Source organism: Ylistrum balloti, unplaced genomic scaffold (genome assembly GCF_031769215.1).
Source record: "Ylistrum balloti isolate Yb309-2 unplaced genomic scaffold, AGI_CSIRO_Ybal_v1 Utg370760, whole genome shotgun sequence".
NCBI lineage: Eukaryota > Metazoa > Mollusca > Bivalvia > Pectinida > Pectinidae > Ylistrum > Ylistrum balloti.
In genome coordinates, this window is record NW_026782446.1 from 19,374 (window position 1) to 40,110 (window position 20,737).

General features: G+C 37.5%; 1 protein-coding gene across 1 annotated transcript; it reads left to right on the forward strand.

The window, feature by feature from the left end:
* Positions 1–10,925: 10,925 nt before the first annotated feature.
* Positions 10,926–19,946, forward strand: LOC132558150 (A disintegrin and metalloproteinase with thrombospondin motifs 20-like). Its single transcript, XM_060222683.1, has 10 exons — positions 10,926–11,133; positions 11,904–11,954; positions 12,403–12,492; positions 13,716–13,757; positions 14,822–14,959; positions 15,378–15,509; positions 16,836–17,027; positions 18,091–18,269; positions 19,154–19,294; positions 19,827–19,946. Exons 1-10 carry the CDS (start codon positions 10,926–10,928, stop codon positions 19,944–19,946), a joined length of 1,293 nt encoding a protein of 430 aa, XP_060078666.1.
* Positions 19,947–20,737: the final 791 nt, after the last annotated feature.

Sequence of the window (20,737 nt, forward strand, 5' to 3'; positions counted from 1 at the left end):
TAATTATGTAAGCATTTGTATAATAATGTAAGCATTTGTGTAATTATGTAATCATTTGTGTAATTATGTAATCATTTGTGTAATAATGTAATCATTTGTGTAATAATGTAATCATTTGTGTAATTATGTAATCATTTGTGTTATTATGTAATCATTTGTGTAATAATGTAATCATTTGTTTAATAATGTAATCATTTGTTAATGTAATAATTTGTGTAGTAATGTAATCATTTGTGTAATAATGTAATCATTTGTGTAATTATGTAATCATTTGTGTAATAATGTAAGCATTTTGTAATAATGTAATCATTTGTGTAATAATGTAATCATTTTGTAATAATGTAATCATTTGCGTAATAATGTTATCATTTGTGTAATTATGTAAGCATTTTGTAATAATGTAATCATTTGTGTAATTATGTAATCATTTGTGTAATAATGTAATCATTTCTGTAATTTGTTATTGTAAATAAAAACAAATAAATGTTATTATTGTAAATACAGACAACCCGAGTTCATGGAGTGACTGTTCATTATTTCAATTTTTTGTTTTATTTAATTTTTACCTTATGTTTTCAACGACTCACACACACAGGGAAATTATTAAAATAAAGAGATGCTGAATTAAACAAGTCTAATAGAAAACGCAAAACAAACGAAAAATGTTCAAAGATCTGAAAAAATAATTAGATTATCAGTTTGAAATGTTACGTTTTACACTACACTATTGTCTATGTGTACATCATAGTTAGAGGTCTTTGTCCGAAATATGTTGCGCTTTGTTTCTACATACTGTAGATACATGGAGATGCATATCAAGCGCGTACGATAAGGACAACGAATGAAACAATTTAGCTAATAAACCAATCAAGTTATCAGTGTATAGTTAATGCAGCGTGTAAGTTTATTATCGTATACATGGAGTTCTTAACGTAGGTGTGTAACCGGAACCGGAACCGGAAGAGCTCATTTTAATCTCGCAAGCGGCAGCGCGAGACTCGAGGGTTTTTATTTTCTTCTGCTGGCTGTGTCTATATTTGTGTTACGTTGATCACACATTACAATTATACAGGTACTGTTATCACAGAAAACGGTTTTGTAGTTTTATATAAACAAGGACAATCAGTATGTAGTTTATGGTTGTAGCCTGGACTTGTTATCATACCAATTGTAGCCTGGACTTGTTATCATACCAATTGTAGCCTGGACTTGTTATCATACCAATTGTAGCCTGGACTTGTTATCATACCAATTGTAGCCTGGACTTGTTATCATACCAATTGTAGCCTGGACTTGTTATCATACCAATTGTAGCCTGGACTTGTTATCATACCAATTGTAGCCTGGACTTGTTATCATACCAATTGTAGCCTGGACTTGTTATCATACCAATTGTAGCCTGGACTTGTTATCATACCAATTGTAGCCTGGACTTGTTATCATACCAATTGTAGCCTGGACTTGTTATCATACCATTTGTAGCCTGGACTTGTTATCATACCAATTGTAGCCTGGACTTGTTATCATACCAATGTTAAGGTTTGCGTGTATAAGTTGAGCTTGATTTCTTGTACGTTGTAAGTACAAGTGCTGTCATCAATAAACATGGAGTATACATGTACTTGTATCTATACATGACCATCATAACACAAAGATCAGATTATTTTCTCTCTCGTTAGTTCTATAATAAGAATATTAATACAAGCGATAAGCAAACCAATCTACATCTAACACCTAAAGGCTGATTTTGTAATTTTTATTTTTCTAAAATTTATTTAATTTTAAGAAAGTAGTCCTTCATCAGTCTCACTTTGGAGCTTTAGATATTGGGTGAGATACCTTTTCCTCAGACGCTTTCAAAACTTTTTTTCAAAATTTAGTTTAATTATTTAATTCTCGATGTTTGCCTGTAAAAGCTTAGATAAAAATAATATTCTGAACGAAGAGACTGATCGAGAAATAGTTCTTTTCTTGTCGATGTTTCTCTTCTGTATACCAACAAATCGATAGTCCCACCGCTCTTCGACCACCATCTTGGACAACACATACCGTAAATTACTTTATTTTAGCGAATATCTGATTTCGCGAAAGGTAAGAAATGATTTCGCGAGTACAACAATAAGTTTTTTTAACTGATGACAACATAGCAAGGATATTAGCAAGGGATTTGAATCGCGAATGTTGCTGCCCGCGAATAAACGCGAAATGTAACCCATCGCGAAAAATGAGTGATTCACAGGACTTTTAGAATTCTTTTACAGCGAAGGAAAACAGAGTTTCAAAGCATGGGTTTCACAAGGTGATAACATAAGGTATTTTGGCGGTGACATTAGTATCTTTCGAGTGTCGAGGGCTGTTTCGCGGCCGACAGTAAGGGCTTTTTTGAAATAAAGATTTGATAACTATAAAGAATATTTCCATTCCCACACCACATATCCACAAAACATCTCTGAACGTAACGATTTAACACTCTGCATATACTTAATAATTTCAAAAGAACGCCTAGTTCATAAGTATATTTTGATTCTTGTCACTTATCGAATAAACTCAAACATGACATCCGGGTTACAGCAGACAGCAACTATAACTCCACCAGCAGGTGCACCGTCTCAAATCGTGCAAACTGTACAGTAGCCCCTGTCAGAGACTTAGACACAGTAGAACCAAATAATGAATTGAGCTGCATCATACAGCTGTTTGCCTTGTAGGATTTGTCAGTGATGCTACATCATACAGCTGTCTCGTCCTTGTAGGACTGGTCAGTGATGCTACATCATACAGCTGTCTCGTGCTTCAGACAATAGCCATTAATGCGAAGGGCCTGAATTTCGGAAACCGAAGAAGTGACTGAAGAAAATAAAAATTCATTGTAAGAAGTGTGAAATGCTGGCTGATGATGTACACTCGCCACTCAGTTCCATACATCTTCTATAGTTAGGGTTGATAACAGAAGAATCTGCTAAAGGAACATTTGATATTGGATCTTTGTTCACTGAAATACCCCAATCCTAACTGAAAGAACATTGTTATTTTGTTATTGTGAGAACTGTCTGTTTCAAGTTCTGGTTAAAGGGAAGCAATCACTCTATCCGATATGGTATACTTCACGAGAAAATGGCGACAAAAGGATCTGCACGCCGACACTATCAGGCAGGGTAGCTAAGTTTACCAGTTGACCGTGGTTTTGTAAAGTCGTAAATCATCTCTGTGGCGGACTACCCTTAGTTGTGCAATCTCGCGTCTGGAAATCGTAGCGGGAAGCACGAAGGTTCCGATCGATGATGCTGAGGTCGAGTATGGTTCCTGGATCGAACTGCATCTCCTGATAAATCCTCTTTTGATAATTATACTACATATACTTCATAGTGAAATAATACTTTAACAAATTATCTTGTTAGAAAAAGTACTATATATCATTGAGATTTAATATAATCATGCACGATGGTTTCATATGAAATTTTTGATGGATGAATTAATTATGGTATGATTCATTGTTATAATTGTAACTGAGAATGTTTGAATTTGTTTCCATGTTTAATTCAGTGAGTCTTTTGTAAACATTGAAATTAAATGATTTAGTACAATACACACAATCATCGAACGCTGTAATAATGCATTTGTCCTTATTCTAAGAAACATTTTAATGTCCCGAATTTTTGTTTTCATGGACAATTTGCCACATTAACTTCTAATATTGATACAGAGAGTTAATGACATGTAATAAACGTTGCGATTGAACAACACATCATAGATCTGTCCTGTCGTCACGTTCTTTTGGTGCAACATCCATAAAGGAAAGGAAGCCAAACTCTTCTTTGATGGGGAGGGGTGGAATATTGAGGGGTGGAATATTGAGGGGTGGAATATTGAGGGGTGGAATATTGAGGGGTGGAATATTGAGGGGTGGAATAGGGGAGGGTGGAATAGGGGCGGGGTGGAATAGGGGAGGGGTGGAATAGGGGCGGGGTGGAAAAGAGGAGGGTGGAATAGGGGCGGGGTGGAATAGGGAGGGATGGAATAGGGAGGGGTGGAATAGAGGAGGGGTGGAATAGGGAGAGATGGAATAGGGAGGGTTTAATAGGCTGGGATGGAATAGGTGAGGGGTGTAATAGGAACTGGTGGAATGGAAGGAGGGAGGGTGGAATGGGGAGAAAGAGGAGGGGTGGAATAGGGAGAGATGGAATAGGGAAGGTTTAATAGGCTGGGATGGAATAGGTGAGGGGTGTAATAGGAACTGGTGGAATAGGAAGGGTGGAATAGGGAGGGATGGAATGGGGAGGGGTTAGGGAGGGATGGAATAGGGAGGCGGGGTGGAATAGGGAGGTATGGAATAGGGAGGGTTTAATAGGCTGGGATGGAATAGGTGAGGGGTGTAATAGGGACTGGTGGAATAGGAAGGGTGGAATAGGGAGGGATGGAATGGGGAGGGGTTTTATAGGCGGCGGATGGAATTAGGAGGCTGGTGGAATAGGGGCGCGTTGGAATTGGGTGGGTTGGAATAGGGAGGGTGGAATAGGGAGGGTGGAATAGGGAGGGATGGAATAGGGAGGGGTGGAATAAGGTGGGATGGAATAGGGAAGGATGGAATAGGGAGGGATGTAATAGGAATGGGTGGAATAGGGAAGGGGATAGGGGATGGAATAGGGGAGGGACGGAATAGGGAGGGGTGGAATAGGGTGGAATGGAATAGGGAGGGATGGAATAGGGAGGGTTGGATAGGGTGGAATGGAATAGGGGAGGGATGGAATATGGAGGGGTGGAATAGGGGCGGGTGGAAAAGGGTGGGATGGAATAGGGAGAGATGGAATAGGGAGAGATGGATTAGGGAGGGGTGGAATAGAGGAGGGGTGGAATAGGGAGGGATGGAATAGGGAGGGTTTAATAGGCTGGCATGGAATAGGTGACGGGTGTAATAGGGACTGGTGGAATAGGAAGGGTGGAATAGGGAGGGATGGAATGGGGAGGGGTTTTATAAGCGGCGGATGGAATAGGAGGCAAGTGGAATAGGGGCGCGATGGAATAGGGAGGGTTGGAATAGGGAGGGTGGAATAGGGAGGGATGGAATAGGGAGGGGTGGAATAAGGTGGGATGGAATAGGGAAGGATGGAATAGGGAGGGATGTAATAGGAATGGGTGGAATAGGGAAGGATGGAATAGGGAAGGATGGAATAGGGGAGGGACGGAAAAGGGAGGGGTGGAATAGGGTGGAATGGAATAGGGGAGGGGCGGAAAAGGGAAGGGTGGAATAGGGTGGAATGGAATAGGGGAGGGATGGAATATGGAGGGGTGGAATAGGGGCGGGTGGAATAGGGGTGGGATGGAATAGGGAGAGATGGAATAGGGAGAGATGGAATAGGGGAGGGGTGGTATAGGAAGGGGTGGTAATAGGGAGGGGCGGAATAGGGAGAGATGGAATAGGGGAGGGGCGGAATATTGAGGGGTGGAACATCCATAAAGGAAAGGAAGCCAAACTCTTCTTTGATGGGGAGGGGTGGAATATTGAGGGGTGAAATATTGAGGGGGTGGAATAGGGGAGGGGTGGAATAGGGCGGGGTGGAATAGGGAGGGATGGAATAGGGAGGGGTGGAATAGAGGAGGGGTAGAATAGGGAGGGATGGAATAGGGAGGGTTCAATAGGCTGGCATGGAATAGGTGACGGGTGTAATAGGGACTGGTGGAATAGGAAGGGTGGAATAGGGAGGGATGGAATGGGGAGGGGTTTTATAAGCGGCGGAGGGAATAGGAGGCTGGTGGAATAGGGGCGCGATGGAATAGGGATGGTTGGAATAGGGAGGGTGGAATGGGGAGGGATGGAATAGGGAGGGGTGGAATAAGGTGGGATGGAATAGGGAAGGATGGAATAGGGAGGGATGTAATAGGAATGGGTGGAATAGGGAAGGATGGAATAGGGAAGGATGGAATAGGGGAGGGACGGAAAAGGGAGGGGTGGAATAGGGTGGAATGGAATAGGGGAGGGGCGGAATAGGGAGGGGTGGAATAGGGTGGAATGGAATAGGGGAGGGATGGAATATGGAGGGGTGGAATAGGGGCGGGTAGATTAGGGGAGGGGTGGAATAGGGGCGGGTGGAATAGGGTGGGATGGAATAGGGAGAGATGGAATAGGGAGAGATGGAATAGGGGAGGGGTGGTATAGGAAGGGGTGGTAATAGGGAGGGGCGGAATAGGGAGAGATGGAATAGGGGAGGGGCGGAATATTGAGTGGTGGAACATCCATAAAGGAAAGGAAGCCAAACTCTTCTTTGATGGGGAGGGGTGGAATATTGAGGGGTAAAATATTGAGGGGGTGGAATAGGGGAGGGGTGGAATAGGGGCGGGGTGGAATAGGGAGGGATGGAATAGGGAGGGGTGGAATAGAGGAGGGGTAGAATAGGGAGGGATGGAATAGGGAGGGTTCAATAGGCTGGCATGGAATAGGTGAGGGTTGTAATAGGAACTGGTGGAATAGGAAGGGTGGAATAGGGAGGGATGGAATGGGGAGGGGTTTAAAAGGCGGCGGATGGAATAGGAGGCTGGTGGAATAGGGGCGCGATGGAATAGGGAGGGTTGGAATAGGGAGGGGTGGAATAGGGAGGGTGGAATAGGGAGGGGTGGAATAGGGAGGGATGGAATAGGGAACGGGGTGGAATAGAGGAGGGGTGGAATAGGGAGGGATGGAATAGGGAGGGTTTAATAGGCTGGGATGGAATAGGTGAGGGGTGTAATAGGGACTGGTGGAATAGGAAGGGTGGAATAGGGAGGGATGGAATGGGGAGGGGTTTTATAGGCGGCGGATGGAATAGGAGGCTGGTGGAATAGGGGCGCGATGGAATAGGGAGGGTTGGAATAGGGAGGGGTGGAATAGGGAGGGTGGAATAGGGAGGGATGGAATAGGGAGGGGTGGAATAAGGTGGGATGGAATAGGGAAGGATGGAATAGGGAGGGATGTAATAGGAATGGGTGGAATAGGGAAGGATGGAATAGGGGAGGGACGGAAAAGGGAGGGGTGGAATAGGGTGGAATGGAATAGGGGAGGGGCGGAAAAGGGAGGGTGGAATAGGGTGGAATGGAATAGGGGAGGGATGGAATATGGAGGGGTGGAATAGGGGCGGGTGGATTAGGGAAGGAGTGGAATAGGGGTGGGTGGAATAGGGTGGGATGGAATAGGGAGAGATGGAATAGGGAGAGATGGAATAGGGGAGGGGTGGTATAGGAAGGGGTGGTAATAGGGAGGGGCGGAATAGGGAGAGATGGAATAGGGGAGGGGCGGAATATTGAGGGGTGGAATAGGGGAGGGGTGGAATAGGGAGAGATGGAATAGGGGAGTGGTGGAATAGGAAGGGATGGAATAGGGAGGGGCGGAATAGGGATGGGATTGCATAGGGAGGAGTCGAATAGGGGCGGGGTGGAATAATTTTCAGTCATCAGTTATCAACAATGGTGATGATTATCTTTTCTCCATGTTCATGAAGCTGGAAATAGCGACGGGCCATGCTAACAACTGAGTTAGCTTTCGTCCCTCTGCCAGAGGTTTTGTTCTCGTCAACCAAATAGAAAAGTTGTTTTCCTATCAAATAAAAAATAATGGGCTGTAGAAAGTAAGAAGACATTTATCATGAACGACAAGTGAAACAAATATCAGACTCTATAACAATCTTTTAAAAATGTATCATACTATTACTGATTGCTTCATAACATATATAATTAATTCATTAAAATTAATATGATGTTAAATTGACCAGTGAGTGTTTTGTAAATTTCTAAGAATTCTAAGAAACATTTATTACGATAATTATTTATAACTGTAAATGTCAATATAGAACTATGTTATATACTCGGCCATGATTTATCTGCTTCAGTCTGTCAAAATCATTATTTTACCGTCTGAGCAGATTCCGAATACACTTATAAAGACAGGACCAACTTCCTGAGCATGATGGGAAACGCAACTTGCTGTGCAAATTCTCAGAAGCAATGGAAGGAGACATACAAGGAAATGAAGACTATGTTATTAGTGTTAAACCTATCATAACATAGCTGACTGATAGACCCCAGGTACTTGCACGTTTCTAAACAAATCTATTCAATCGAATTAACAAATATACATATTGTGTTCCTTAATTAGTCTTTTCCTAATTAATGAACAATGTATTTAGAATAATAAAATAACTTCCAATATGATTAATCTTTTATTTTTCCATCGATGTCAACATCAATTGAGCTACCTCTCGCATGATTAACACAGACCACTAAAATAAAAAGGGAAATATATATCATTTGAAGTTGGTTCCGGTTATTGCGGTCCGGACTTTAGTTTTACCCGTTTTCGTCTGTTAGTTTGTCAGAAAGTTTACACGACTTATGCAATGGCCTACTCTGGTCAAAAGAAAATATAGGTCCTCCAAAGGGTAGGTTTATTCCCCGTCCATGATAATTACTATTGTTGTACACTTATTATATTGTTGTCAATGTCATTCAGTTAGGAAACACGATTTGTATTTGTTTATTATGTCCTACATAGAGTCGTCTGCCTGTTATCAGTGAACCACGTGGTCTGTGCCTCATAGTACTGTTTAGGTTTTGTGTGTGTGTCAGTATCATTTCGTATATTAGCTTACTCATGTCCAAAGTGTATATTGTACTCATTGACCTTACATAAGTAAGGTCTGATAGATTTACGTTATATTCTAGTCAAATTGTGATATGCCAATTCGGCCTAGTGTTTACTTCCGGTCATTTTTGTATGAATGATCAAAGTACTGAAAGCACCGTGAGAAGGATACTGACGATTAGGTATGTTAGGTATAATGGTGTTTATAGTCACATGTGTACATCTGTAGCATACTCTGATAGTGGTTTTGTATTTCTTATGTTGTAGTCTTTTACCTACCTCCGGAGAGTTTGTGTAATAAACTCATTAAACATCACATCCAGCAATTGGTAAACTCTGGCTGAAGACATTGTTAAATTAGTTACCCGTTATATTCCTTTCTCCTGACAACGGGCTGAACTTTCCTTCGCTTTCTGTGCATGGCTGACTGTATAGATATCTCTGTTGTTCTCAGACTTGTTGGCGTGGTTACTGTTCTCCTCAAATATGTCTTTCTTCTAATTATTGTACTTCACGCGAGACATAAATACAAAGGTTCACCACAACATGATACCTTGTTGGATGCTAATAAATTCTGTATGGAGACAGCGGGGCGATATTAAGAAAATGTTTGGAGATAAAACAAAAACAAAAATGAAACCAGACAAATAAAAGTTAATATTATTGTAAGTTACCAAAGTTTATTCGAATGTAATCGATAGAAACCGAGAGATTTCCGTACAAAACATTACCAGAGCAACAAATGGCTGACACTCTCGTAAATAAAGTGAAATCTAACTTCCAGATACTTCGACATATGTAACCTTGCAAAGGGTCAAGTTCATTTCTTTTCTCAAACGTTTTCGGTATTCATTCTAGGAACATATCAGCCAAATACCTCGCTTCTGCACCGTTTGGTTTGTCAGAAGATGTTGTTTAAAGATTTTAACTCATTTGACCCCTGTTTCCTTGAATAAGGGTAAAGATAATATTTTCCGAGAATGTTGTTTGGCTTTCTCCTAGAAACCTAGTAGCTTAACACCATGCCTCTTCACGTTGGATTAGCAAGGAGAAGTTGCTTAAATGTTTTAACAGATTTGACCCCTGTGACTTTGAATAATCATTTCTTTTCGCAAGATTTGTTTGGTGTTCCACCAGCCAAACACCACGTCATTAGATTTGCTGGTTATTGAGAAGAAGTCCATAAAGTCAGTTGACCTAAATTATATTTATGCCATCATAGTGATTAAATTTACCCAATTTGTTAAAAAAAACTAGGGTGGGTATATCTTCTGAACAGAATAATTATAACAATAACAATAAAAACGGATGACATTACTAATGTACAAGTGAATATCACATTCCAATACAAAACAATAGAATAAGATTCAGTAGGGATAAACTATGAATTCCATAAAACATCCCTTCATTGTTGTTACAAGGGTATACAAATGAAAAAAGAATGTGCTTAAATTAGGGTGCAGTGAAAATTAGGACACAGAATGAAATCACCATAACATTAGTTTATTTGTTTTTTTAAGACATCATAGGTGTTATTGTTTCACGTGTGTTGCATATTACAGAAGTAGATTATAAATATCTTTTCATTGTAAAATACATATTTTTGAAAAATAACAGCGGGTGTCTTTTTTATTGTTACATTGTAAACATATTATTACTGAGAAAAAATACATTTGTTTTTTTCAAACTAAAGGCCGGTATTGACACCTCTTACACAGACGTTTGAGTTCATAGAAGTCAATGATGTAACTGTTTATCACGACTTTGCACCAAATTAGCAAGGAAAGCATGGTTAGTCGAACCATCTATCTAATTTCAAAACACATTCAATAATTCATAAACCAAGAAATTTACTTTCTTGTTGTGTAATTTAATGAAATATATATGATTCCTAGTAGGTTCCATTAAAATAAGAACATTAACTAGATGATATTTGTTAGGCTAATAGTAATCATGAAGCTTTGTCTGACCGATTTCAATATGAAGGTTATCAAACAGGTCAAGGCAAGACCAATATCTAGCAGTAGTACAGTATTTCAAGACGATTAACACGTTTCGCTGATTTAACACCAGTGCTATTCAGAGGTAAGTGAATAATACCTTTACGTTAAAATATATTCAGATCCCCATTATTCTTCTCAGTGGTATGTGTAAACCAGATATTTGAAAGAAGTGTCAAATATCAAAAAATCCCTATACCTTTCTTTTGTGTCTTATACCAACCTGATTAAAAATAGTGTTTATGTTTTAAGAACCCTAGAATCTGTAAATTTTTGATTCGCTCGATTTCAAATGTCTTTTCTTCTTTAGGTGAATTATGCTACGACTTCTGTTGTTTATATTGAACGCTAGTCTGATCCCAGTGCTGGCAAAAGAGCAATGCCTTTGTGCTGAATCGGATCTGCTCATACGGACCAGTCCTAGGGCAACAGCCCCGGTTGTTACTCAACTCACAGCAGGCTCTTGTTTGAAACTCTCGCAGTTTAAACGTAGTGGTCAATGGCTACATGTCAGTGGAGATGAGGTATCGGATAGATAAGCGATGCTTATATAGAACACTTTTATTCAATTTTAACTGATGATTGTATAATTTACATACACACGCGATAGAAATTATTTTGAAATGATCATTTATTGTACAAAGGACACACAATTAAACAGCACGTTTTGATACAAGGTATATTTAGATCACATTAATAGATTAGCTGCATCATACAGCTAATGTTAACACTAATTACAGTTGTTGATATTGGGGTTATTGTATTATCTTTTACATTTTCCCAACAAACTTTGATTTTTCTCTGTCGCCTCCTATGTTTCAACATTAATAGCCTTTGGCATCGCTGACGAGAAATTTTAAGGACGATACAGCTGTATGATTTATCTAACCCATTACTTAACGATGGACTTTAGTGACCGATGTTTGTCGTGACACGTATGCCACTTTTAACTCATTGAGGAGGGGCATGGCTCAGAATATGCACAGACCGTTGAAATTATGTTGACATTATTTAGTATTTACCGTTATCGTTTTCTGGGTTAGTCGCCTCCTAGGTTTTAACATTTTAGATTGAAACATTTTATTCACTTGCGAGTCCTTTTTTCAATATTTTATCATAAAATTATCATTATTCGGGGAAACTCCTATCAAACGAACAATTGGTTACAAAATATGTTCAGTTCATAAGGTAAATACTTTGTTAAATGTTTTTATTCCAACTGTGAGATTGCAATCAGTTAAGCATTAATATATATTGTTACTTTTATTATTGGTGTACGAATTGGTTATTGAATTTTCAGTCAGGATACCTCGAATCAGCCGCTTTACAGTCACAGCCATGCCCAGGTATAAAGTAGTACACTGTAGCTAAAATTACAAGACATAAGACACGCAATAGAATTTAATACAACTTTAATACAATTTTTATTTAAAGGTACTAATAACCCTTTAGGGTGTATTCTGAGTAGAACTACTAATTTATCAATTATTTGTTTGAATATTTCACATTGAAAAACCTGACAAAATAATATTGATGTTCTATTGTAAACTGTAATATTTTTTGCGTTTTGTCGAAAGAAAATGAAAACGATTCCACCGTTTTCATAACGTGCCAAAAAACTATAAGAAAATAAGACATGACTCATTTACTTACACGAAGATTTGTTCATAAAAGAAATTACAGGCTTATTTCAAGGTGAGCTTGTTTCCGAATCTTTAAAATATTACATTTAACGATTTTCCTATTTATATTAATGAAATGAAATAATTAATGGAATTCAATTCTATTGAAAAGGTGACACGTTGAAGAGATATCAAAGAGACTGCCCGTCGTATTGTTCTTCTTGTTGTCATGACGATAAGAGACGTTCTTCTCATCATCATAGTAAGTTCAAGATATATTGATGGATCATGTCATTTAAATATATGTCATGAAAGGCATTTTTGTCAATTATATCATATTAACTATGTTTGAACACATAACAGAAATGGATTTTGTTAAATGTTTCTTTAGTTATTACATTTGTTTAGCCAACCGAGACTGTGACAAACATACATGTACTCAATTTGACGTTTATTCTCGTGATGAGGAAATTAAAAAAAATACCCGGTGTATATTGTCAAGTCTTAGCTATCGTTTAACGTAATAATAAGAATTCAATGACATATAAGATCTACAAAGATATCTTTTACATCAATAACCATTTATAAATCCCAGTAATATTGGGAAATACCAACTTTTCGAACATATAATGCTTAACAGCTGTATGATCGTTCCCGGCGAATTGAGATTCCTCAATATTATCTACGAAGGAATGTAAGACTTAAATCAATCTTTATGAAGTAGTCATATCTTAAACTTTCTCTGAACCGACAACACTTTTCCGAATATATATATATTGTCCTATAAGTTCTAAGTATTCTATTGAATGTTAAATAATTAAATAAGTATTTATATAATAATACTAATTTTTATGTTACCATAGTGACTACCCAACAACTGACCCAAGTATATATTGACTAAATTAGATGATCCGATCACCCGAGAACATGCCGAAAGTTAACGAGCCAATCCCAATGTCCTCTGTTGGTAAAGGCAGAAATTTGTTTAATTCATCATGATCTAGAACAAACGACTAGCAAGTTGCTCCAGAAATACATCGACTGCTTTTTAAAGTTGTAAGATACTACCAGAATATTTAAAGGTCAGCTGCTTATGGAATATGGAACAAACAGTCGATACATTTACAGTACCCTAGCTATATATTGTTAAACAAGACACTCGGTAATAACTTGGTTCGAAGCTCAACTGGGCTGCTTTTTAAAATTCAATTCCCTCCTCCCTCCCGAATGTTATGATGTTTTTAATATGAAGCTGATGAATATCAACAATCGTTTTCCAACACACAGGTTTCTTTTTTGTCGTTAAAGTACGACCTATATCTTTTTTTAAATGTCACAAGACCTCTTAGCCAATATCAGGTTCCTTTTAAAATGTAGACACAGCTACAGTTTTAATGACTTATGTTTAAATACGTATAAACTGATTACCAGTCAATTTTGAATACGATAATAATATATTGATTTTTCATCTGATGTCCGGCTTAGACTACTGTTCTTCTTGTGGGAGTCACTGTTGCAATGATGATGGTAAGATCACAACGTTTTGTTTTCATCAATTTTTTTTGTGTTTAATTGATGAATTTGAAAATTTGAATTATAAATTTCATATAAACCATTACTACCTTCACTGCTTTCATATGTCACTTCTAAATTATTAGTAAAATCGAAAATATTGTGTTAATTCCGAAGATACATGATCGATTGGAGCTCTAAAAGGATAGTAAACATCGAAAGTTTAAAATACTATTTATATTACAATATAATTAAGATCAATTTAAAGGGTTACATTAGAACATATCTTTTTACAAAAATGATATAAATTATTATGCGGAGTTATCTTTCTACAAAAAGAACGTAATTTTCGATGTAAGCATTGCACAGGTTGCCCTTTGATTATTGTTATTTGAAAAGGAAAATTATGATCACGCTCCAGAATACTAATTCAATACTAACAATATTGGTCTGTACACGAATTGTTACAGCGATAAGTATCAAAACAACTACACGTTAACTATATACATCTGCCGTTATCTGTGGCGATGAACTTTACCAATTTATTTCGATTGCAAACAACTAGCAAAGACAGGACTATTGGGTGTAGAAGGGCGTCCATGTTTAAATTCTCAACAAAACAGATCCGTCGACTATGTAATGTCTGTTTTCAGTACTGACGAAATCAAACTGAAATTAAACAGTGTATATTGTTTACATATGATTCCACTGTAGTGATTGTTTTCAATTTTGCTGACATGTGAAGGTTATAGTTTTAAATTTAAACTCTTTTAAATGGAATACACCATATTTTACATGCATATTCATAACAAAATGACACTTATGAATTCGTTAATTGATAATCTCTTTTATATTCAATTGGGTTCTAAATATGGTGGGTAGCAACATAATGATATACCACCATAAAAATTGTCATTTCAATACAAATTGGAATCTACTGTTGATTTCTTAGCTTAAATACAAACAATTAAACATTTGTGATGTACTGATCTAAAGGTGATGAGAATGTATCCTGATTTAGGAAGCTCAGTACACATTAAACATTTTCAGTAGAATGTCTATACATTTATTTATGACAGGTCCAGTTTGGTCACGATGGAGTCACTGCAGTGGAACATGTGGGGAAGGAACACGTCACCGGAGTTGTACAGATCGCTGTAGCTCGCTTTCGTCTAATAATCAAACCGAAACGTGTCGTCACGTGTTTTCATGTCCTGGTACGTCCGAACACAACAAAATCTTGTTTATATTCAAATACGAATGTTCATTTTATTGGTCCTAAAACGAGTACTTACCAGCTGCTACATACCGTATACAGAGCCCCGTCTCAAAAAGACCCAAGCTGCTCACGTGGTGACATTTTCCGCCAACAAGAAGATGTAATTAACGTTAAAAATATCATTGTTACGGTTCTTTTCATTCTATTTAGAATATAATGTTCAGTTTCTCCATGAAGACTCGTGCTATTGGACCTACTGTGACATGTGCTAATGACGTCACAACAGAGATAGACGGCATGATCTAAACTATTCATCTATATTTGCTAAATTGATGAATTATGTATTAGAAAGAATTCATACTAATGATGATAATTTCATTGCTTTGTTTACTCAACCGATAACTTCCTTGTTGCAGTCTGGACGGACTATAGTGAGTGTTCAGTCAGCTGTGGCGAGGGAACCCAGACACGGCATTGTGAACATCATTGTTATGGAATATCACATCAGTCCGAGTCAAAAACATGTCACAAACCGACATGTATTGAAGGTAATAATTCGATCTACTTACGGGAGGTTTTTCTAGGTCAATGATTTAAACGAGTCTTTCCTGGTATAGATTTAACTGAGCCTCATTCTCGCCTGCTAAGTCATTTGATTTATGATGCCAGTGTACCATCGTAGTTTGGTAATTTCACATGTTCTACAAAACTATTACAAGCCAATCTGTTAAAGACGATGATTAAATTATCAATTAGTGATCTAGGTTAGAAAGTGAAAAGTTTATATAGGAACAAGCATCGCACCAAGTCATTAACCTTATTGTTCAGAAGACACACAAGTGAATATTACCTGTAAGTACATATTTAGAATCAGATACAGAGGATTAAGAAATATATTTCGAATTAAACATATTCATATATACTCTGTCAATTGTGATATTTAAATTGTATTTCAGCAGACAAATCATATTTAAAAACGTACTTTTGATGTTGTTTGGTCCAAAATGACAATTTTTGAGTCAAACAATATCAAAGGGAAACAAACAAAACACTCCCTACACATCATTGATTCGACATAATTTAAGGTAACTACATACATTACATAGGTAACGATCTACACATCAGTATGTTGGACTGGATACTGGTAGAGAAAATAAAGACGTACTCACTGTCGTTATTTATATAAAATTATAAATGTTTCGTTGAGAACGTCGGTTTACGACTTTCGGTCCTCGATGTATGACGTCATTCTACATTAATTAATTATATCAATCATATCTTCATGAGTTTGGCAACATTTTAGAGAATTCTTCAAACTCGTGCTTTTCATGTAACACTGACCATTGCTATGTTGATACATTACAAACAGGCCAGGACATGACTAGATTTGACGTATATGAACAGAACTTGTCCAGTTATTTATATAACATAATCTGAAACAGTATCATATATATTGGTTTGGGAAAGACAAATCACATTACGCTAGCTTTTTATTTCGCGTGACCAGGACGGAAGTGGATGACGTCATCAATTTTACAATTCATGAACCATCGATGACGGCACGACAATTTCCAATACTGTAAATTCATGTATACGCCAAATCTTGAAGGAGGGTTAAGGAAGGCGAGATAGTTTTCATTATACTATTTTCGAAACAAAATGTCGACCAAAACCAAATGTACATGTCAATGTGTTTAAAATGCAAATCTGACAACATCCCATAATGGGTAGTGGTCTGAAGACCTTTGTGCTCTCTGCACGTCACAACTACATCAGGGTTACATATCTACATCGTATACAGTGATCGCCTACTTTCACTTTACCTGATAGAGGAAAATAATATTAACACTCTGGTAAAATTGTAGCTTCTGCAGTTCCTGTGAATGGACACTGGTCATCTTGGATGAATTTTGGTGTGTGTTCGACCACGTGTGGTTCTGGTATGCAAATTCGCACACGCACCTGTTCGAATCCAGCGCCAGCTAATGGTGGACATCCATGCGAACCAGATGCCAAGGGTGACAACGAGACAAATGTTCAACTTTGTATGTTACAAGAGTGTCTGAGTAAGTGTCTAAATTCTCCTATGAAATGATGATGGTGGCCTTAGAAGTTTTAATACATATACAAGTTTTGGCCTTCCTATTAATAGTATCTGTTGTTTTTAATGCTTCTGCTGTATTGGTAATGGCGATGACAACGACAAATGTCAGAGAAGACAACAATGAAATGTTTACTCCTTCAATCTACAATATGACAGAAGACAGTAATTACTGACGTACAACAATGCCCGTGATTTTTTGTATAGAATGTACATTGATAATTTTAACACCAGAAACAAACAACTTTGAATTAAGAATATTAAAGTCGGTAGATTAACGCATTTATTTGGCATTGCTTATTCTCTAACGTTGGCATGGATTCGACTCATATGACCTGTATTAAATTATCATTCAATTATCAAATCCCTGCCTTTTTATGCTTTCGAGGTTATGTATCAGATTTGCAACCAATATAAGAGAAAAAAATCATCTAAACACACCACTTTAATAGGACAACGACAGCACTGACGTTTTGAGTGTTGCCCTACGTAACCTCAGGTTTAGAACCGCGTGCAAGATACGACGTTCCCTATATGTGGTATTTATGTTTCTCGTATACATGAGAAGAGGGACGACCTGGATTGATGTTGTGTCTTAGGGCAAAATACTTTACCCTAACCTCTTTTAATAACATGTGACGGGCCTGTCGTATTTTGTTCCACAAGGTAGCCACCAGCTCCTACTATAAGGGAGACCACTCCTCATAATGATTCTAAATGTCAATAAATAAACTTTAGATAGATAATGAAACTGAACGCATTGTCTGCACACGATCCAAATACAAAACCTATTGTCATAACCTTATTTGAATATCGAGCACTGTATATACATCCATTATGTATTTGATTTAGATTACATGTCGATTGTGAAAAAGATTTCCATCTTTCCGGACGATTTTTCTTGGTAATTTATCAAATATTTTACATGATATGTCTGTCATTTGTTTTTCTTTTTGTGCATATGGTGTCTTTTAAGGCCGTTTTCAAAGCTATATTAAACATAAACCATGTCATACTTTTGTTTAAAGACGATCTTCAAGGCGATGCTCATCTCTGTGATAAGGTATCAACTGTCCAAGCCTTAGCTGAAATAAGCATTACAAATCCACCCAAGTGCCGTGATGTGTGGGTGTCCGGAAGTGACAGTTTCCTGCAAGAACATTGTAAAGGCATACCAATCCCAAAGCAATGGAAGAAAGGAATATCGGTACGACCACATGTTGAATATGACTTATAATTGGACATACGAGAACCTATGCAAATCAGCAGTGCGATTATATCTTAAAAAAAATACCAACATATAAACATAATGATAATACCCACACAAATCCAAATTAACTAGGGCAAAACATGAACAAAAACAGATTTACACGGATTACCCCTGCAAAAGCAATTTGAAAATAAGACGAGGTATTCCGGAAGAGTGAGCGTCTTCCGCTTCCTCGACGGCACCCGCCATTTAACTCTTAGTCTGCCTAAGTAAGTAATACCACGTTCTCAAATGAGAAAAAGATCAACTGCGACATGTAAACACCATAGGTTGGGGATATAGGTGTGATGCTATCCAGAAATCTTTTTGGTTTAAAATAATTTGTATGATCTCGTCCCATCTTTATTAATAAGTACTGTTTTACCGGAGTTTTTGTTCTGTCTACGAATTCAGTTCCAATTATCTCACACTTTAGAAAGTTTGACTATTTTGAAAGCATTCTACCAGGAAAAGTTGTATTTATTAAATCAGTAAGTGTCAAGAATACAAAAAAAATAGTTATTTCTTTAAGCAGCACATTTTGAATATTTTACCAGCGAATACACAACACAACATAATCTCTACAGAATATTCTGAACATCACCTACTCAGCTGTTATGCATATAACATTACACATGGGATAAGACAACCCCCCCCCTCCCCCCCCCCCCCCGAAAAAAAGCCCCCAAACAACCAAACAAACAAACAAAACAAAAAAATTACCAAATGCCAAGAAAGTCTTAATTTAAACCAAAAGGCAGACAACAGAAAATAGAGATGATACTTCATTACATTACAATTAGGTGTCATTTCAATATAGATATCACTTATGAACGTTACAGGTTGGATTTGACATGAATAGAAATAAGACAATCCAGCCGTACACACCAATCGCAACGTTCTGGAACGACGTTTACCAACAAGATACCTCCCACGAAGGTTTTAGCGGAATATTTATTAGCTATACCGGCTCAGGATTCAAGGTATAGTATTCTATGTTGAAAAAATACATAGAGAAGCTAAGGATGTCGAAATTCCAAAAATCCTAACAGAGAAATCTGACACTGGTTAGCGTGTGAGGTTTCCCTTATTCTTGTATGAGGAGCAACAAATGAAGTCCATATGATCTAATAAAAAAGTTAGCTAATATTCTGTGGCTATAAAACGTTCCTTTTATCATCGTTCATCAGGGAACATCATTTTTATGGTACATTTGTTTTGGCATATAACTCCACACTCAAATTGGCAAAGCATTATCGGTGTGTTTTTACATCGTTTAACGTCCTATCAACAACTTAATGCGGCCTCCCTATATGTGTAAGACGAGTGAATACATTTAGTGCTCATACTTTCAGTTTAGTCCATTTGGCCCCCTTGTGATAGTGTGGAATAGAAGTCGAATTTTAAGTGCCGACTCGTGTAATTTAAAGTGAATCAATCTAGTCATGTACATACTCTTATGCACATATTGACAAATGATTTAAGTTCCTAATAACTTCATATGTTGTTGATCAGATGGCGACCAGAGCTTGTAACGGGGTAGCAGAAGTGATGGATATTCCGAGAAACACATCAATATCAACTAATGCCAGGTTCCCGAATGATCCATTTAATTACTTTACTGTCAGATGGTGATCGGTGTGTGAGCAATTCAATAAAAATGAACGTTATCACATGATTCATTGTTGACTATGTAATTAGTTACGTTGGAGATATTTCAAATGGGAAATGTTACAGAATCATTCTGCATTATTTGTACTTCTGATGCTAAAAACCACCCTCGTTATTCCAGAATATTTCATCCATTTTCGCTCTCATTGAAGTGACTGAAGTGATTTCATTGGTTTAAGGAGAAAAAAGCTGACCAATCACAAAAAAAAACAAAACAAAAACAAAAAAATAACGAATTCTATCTACTTAAACTTTGCACGTCTATTTATCGACAGGATGAATTTGATATAGACACTTTTTCAATTCTACTCAGGATAGTAGGGGAGAAGTCGTGTGCGGATAAGTTAACTGCTCAGTTGTAATTGTATCAGACAAATGGAGTGAGGTATTGCTGTATACATTTTATGATGATGCGAATGACTGTTAACTGTGGATCATGTTAGGAATATTTACCTTTAAGAGGAATATACACATACACTTTTGTACAAATGGTAAAAGAAACAAGCTTTCAACGATGAGATGGCCAAGGTAAGTCACTGCTGTTATCGGCATTGGAGTCGTTCGACCTGGGTTTAGAACAGATATGTGTACATACTTGACGACACCTCACCAAACGTAAGTGGCACTATCACTACATTATCAGGTCATCTTTTATTCATTCCGTGACATATTGTCATAAATTACACGAGCTTGTGTATGTTTGGATTGACATGTTTTTTAACAAGGTTTCAAAGATAACTAATATGTATGTATTT

Bases quoted from the DNA above. Each gene is read 5' to 3' on its own strand.
- LOC132558150 (XM_060222683.1), top strand. From the start codon at position 10,926: ATGCTACGACTTCTGTTGTTTATATTGAACGCTAGTCTGATCCCAGTG. The intron at 12,493-13,715 runs GTAAGTTCAAGA...TGTCCGGCTTAG, and splicing joins ACGTTCTTCTCATCATCATA to ACTACTGTTCTTCTTGTGGG. The intron at 15,510-16,835 runs GTAATAATTCGA...TAGCTTCTGCAG, and splicing joins CAAACCGACATGTATTGAAG to TTCCTGTGAATGGACACTGG.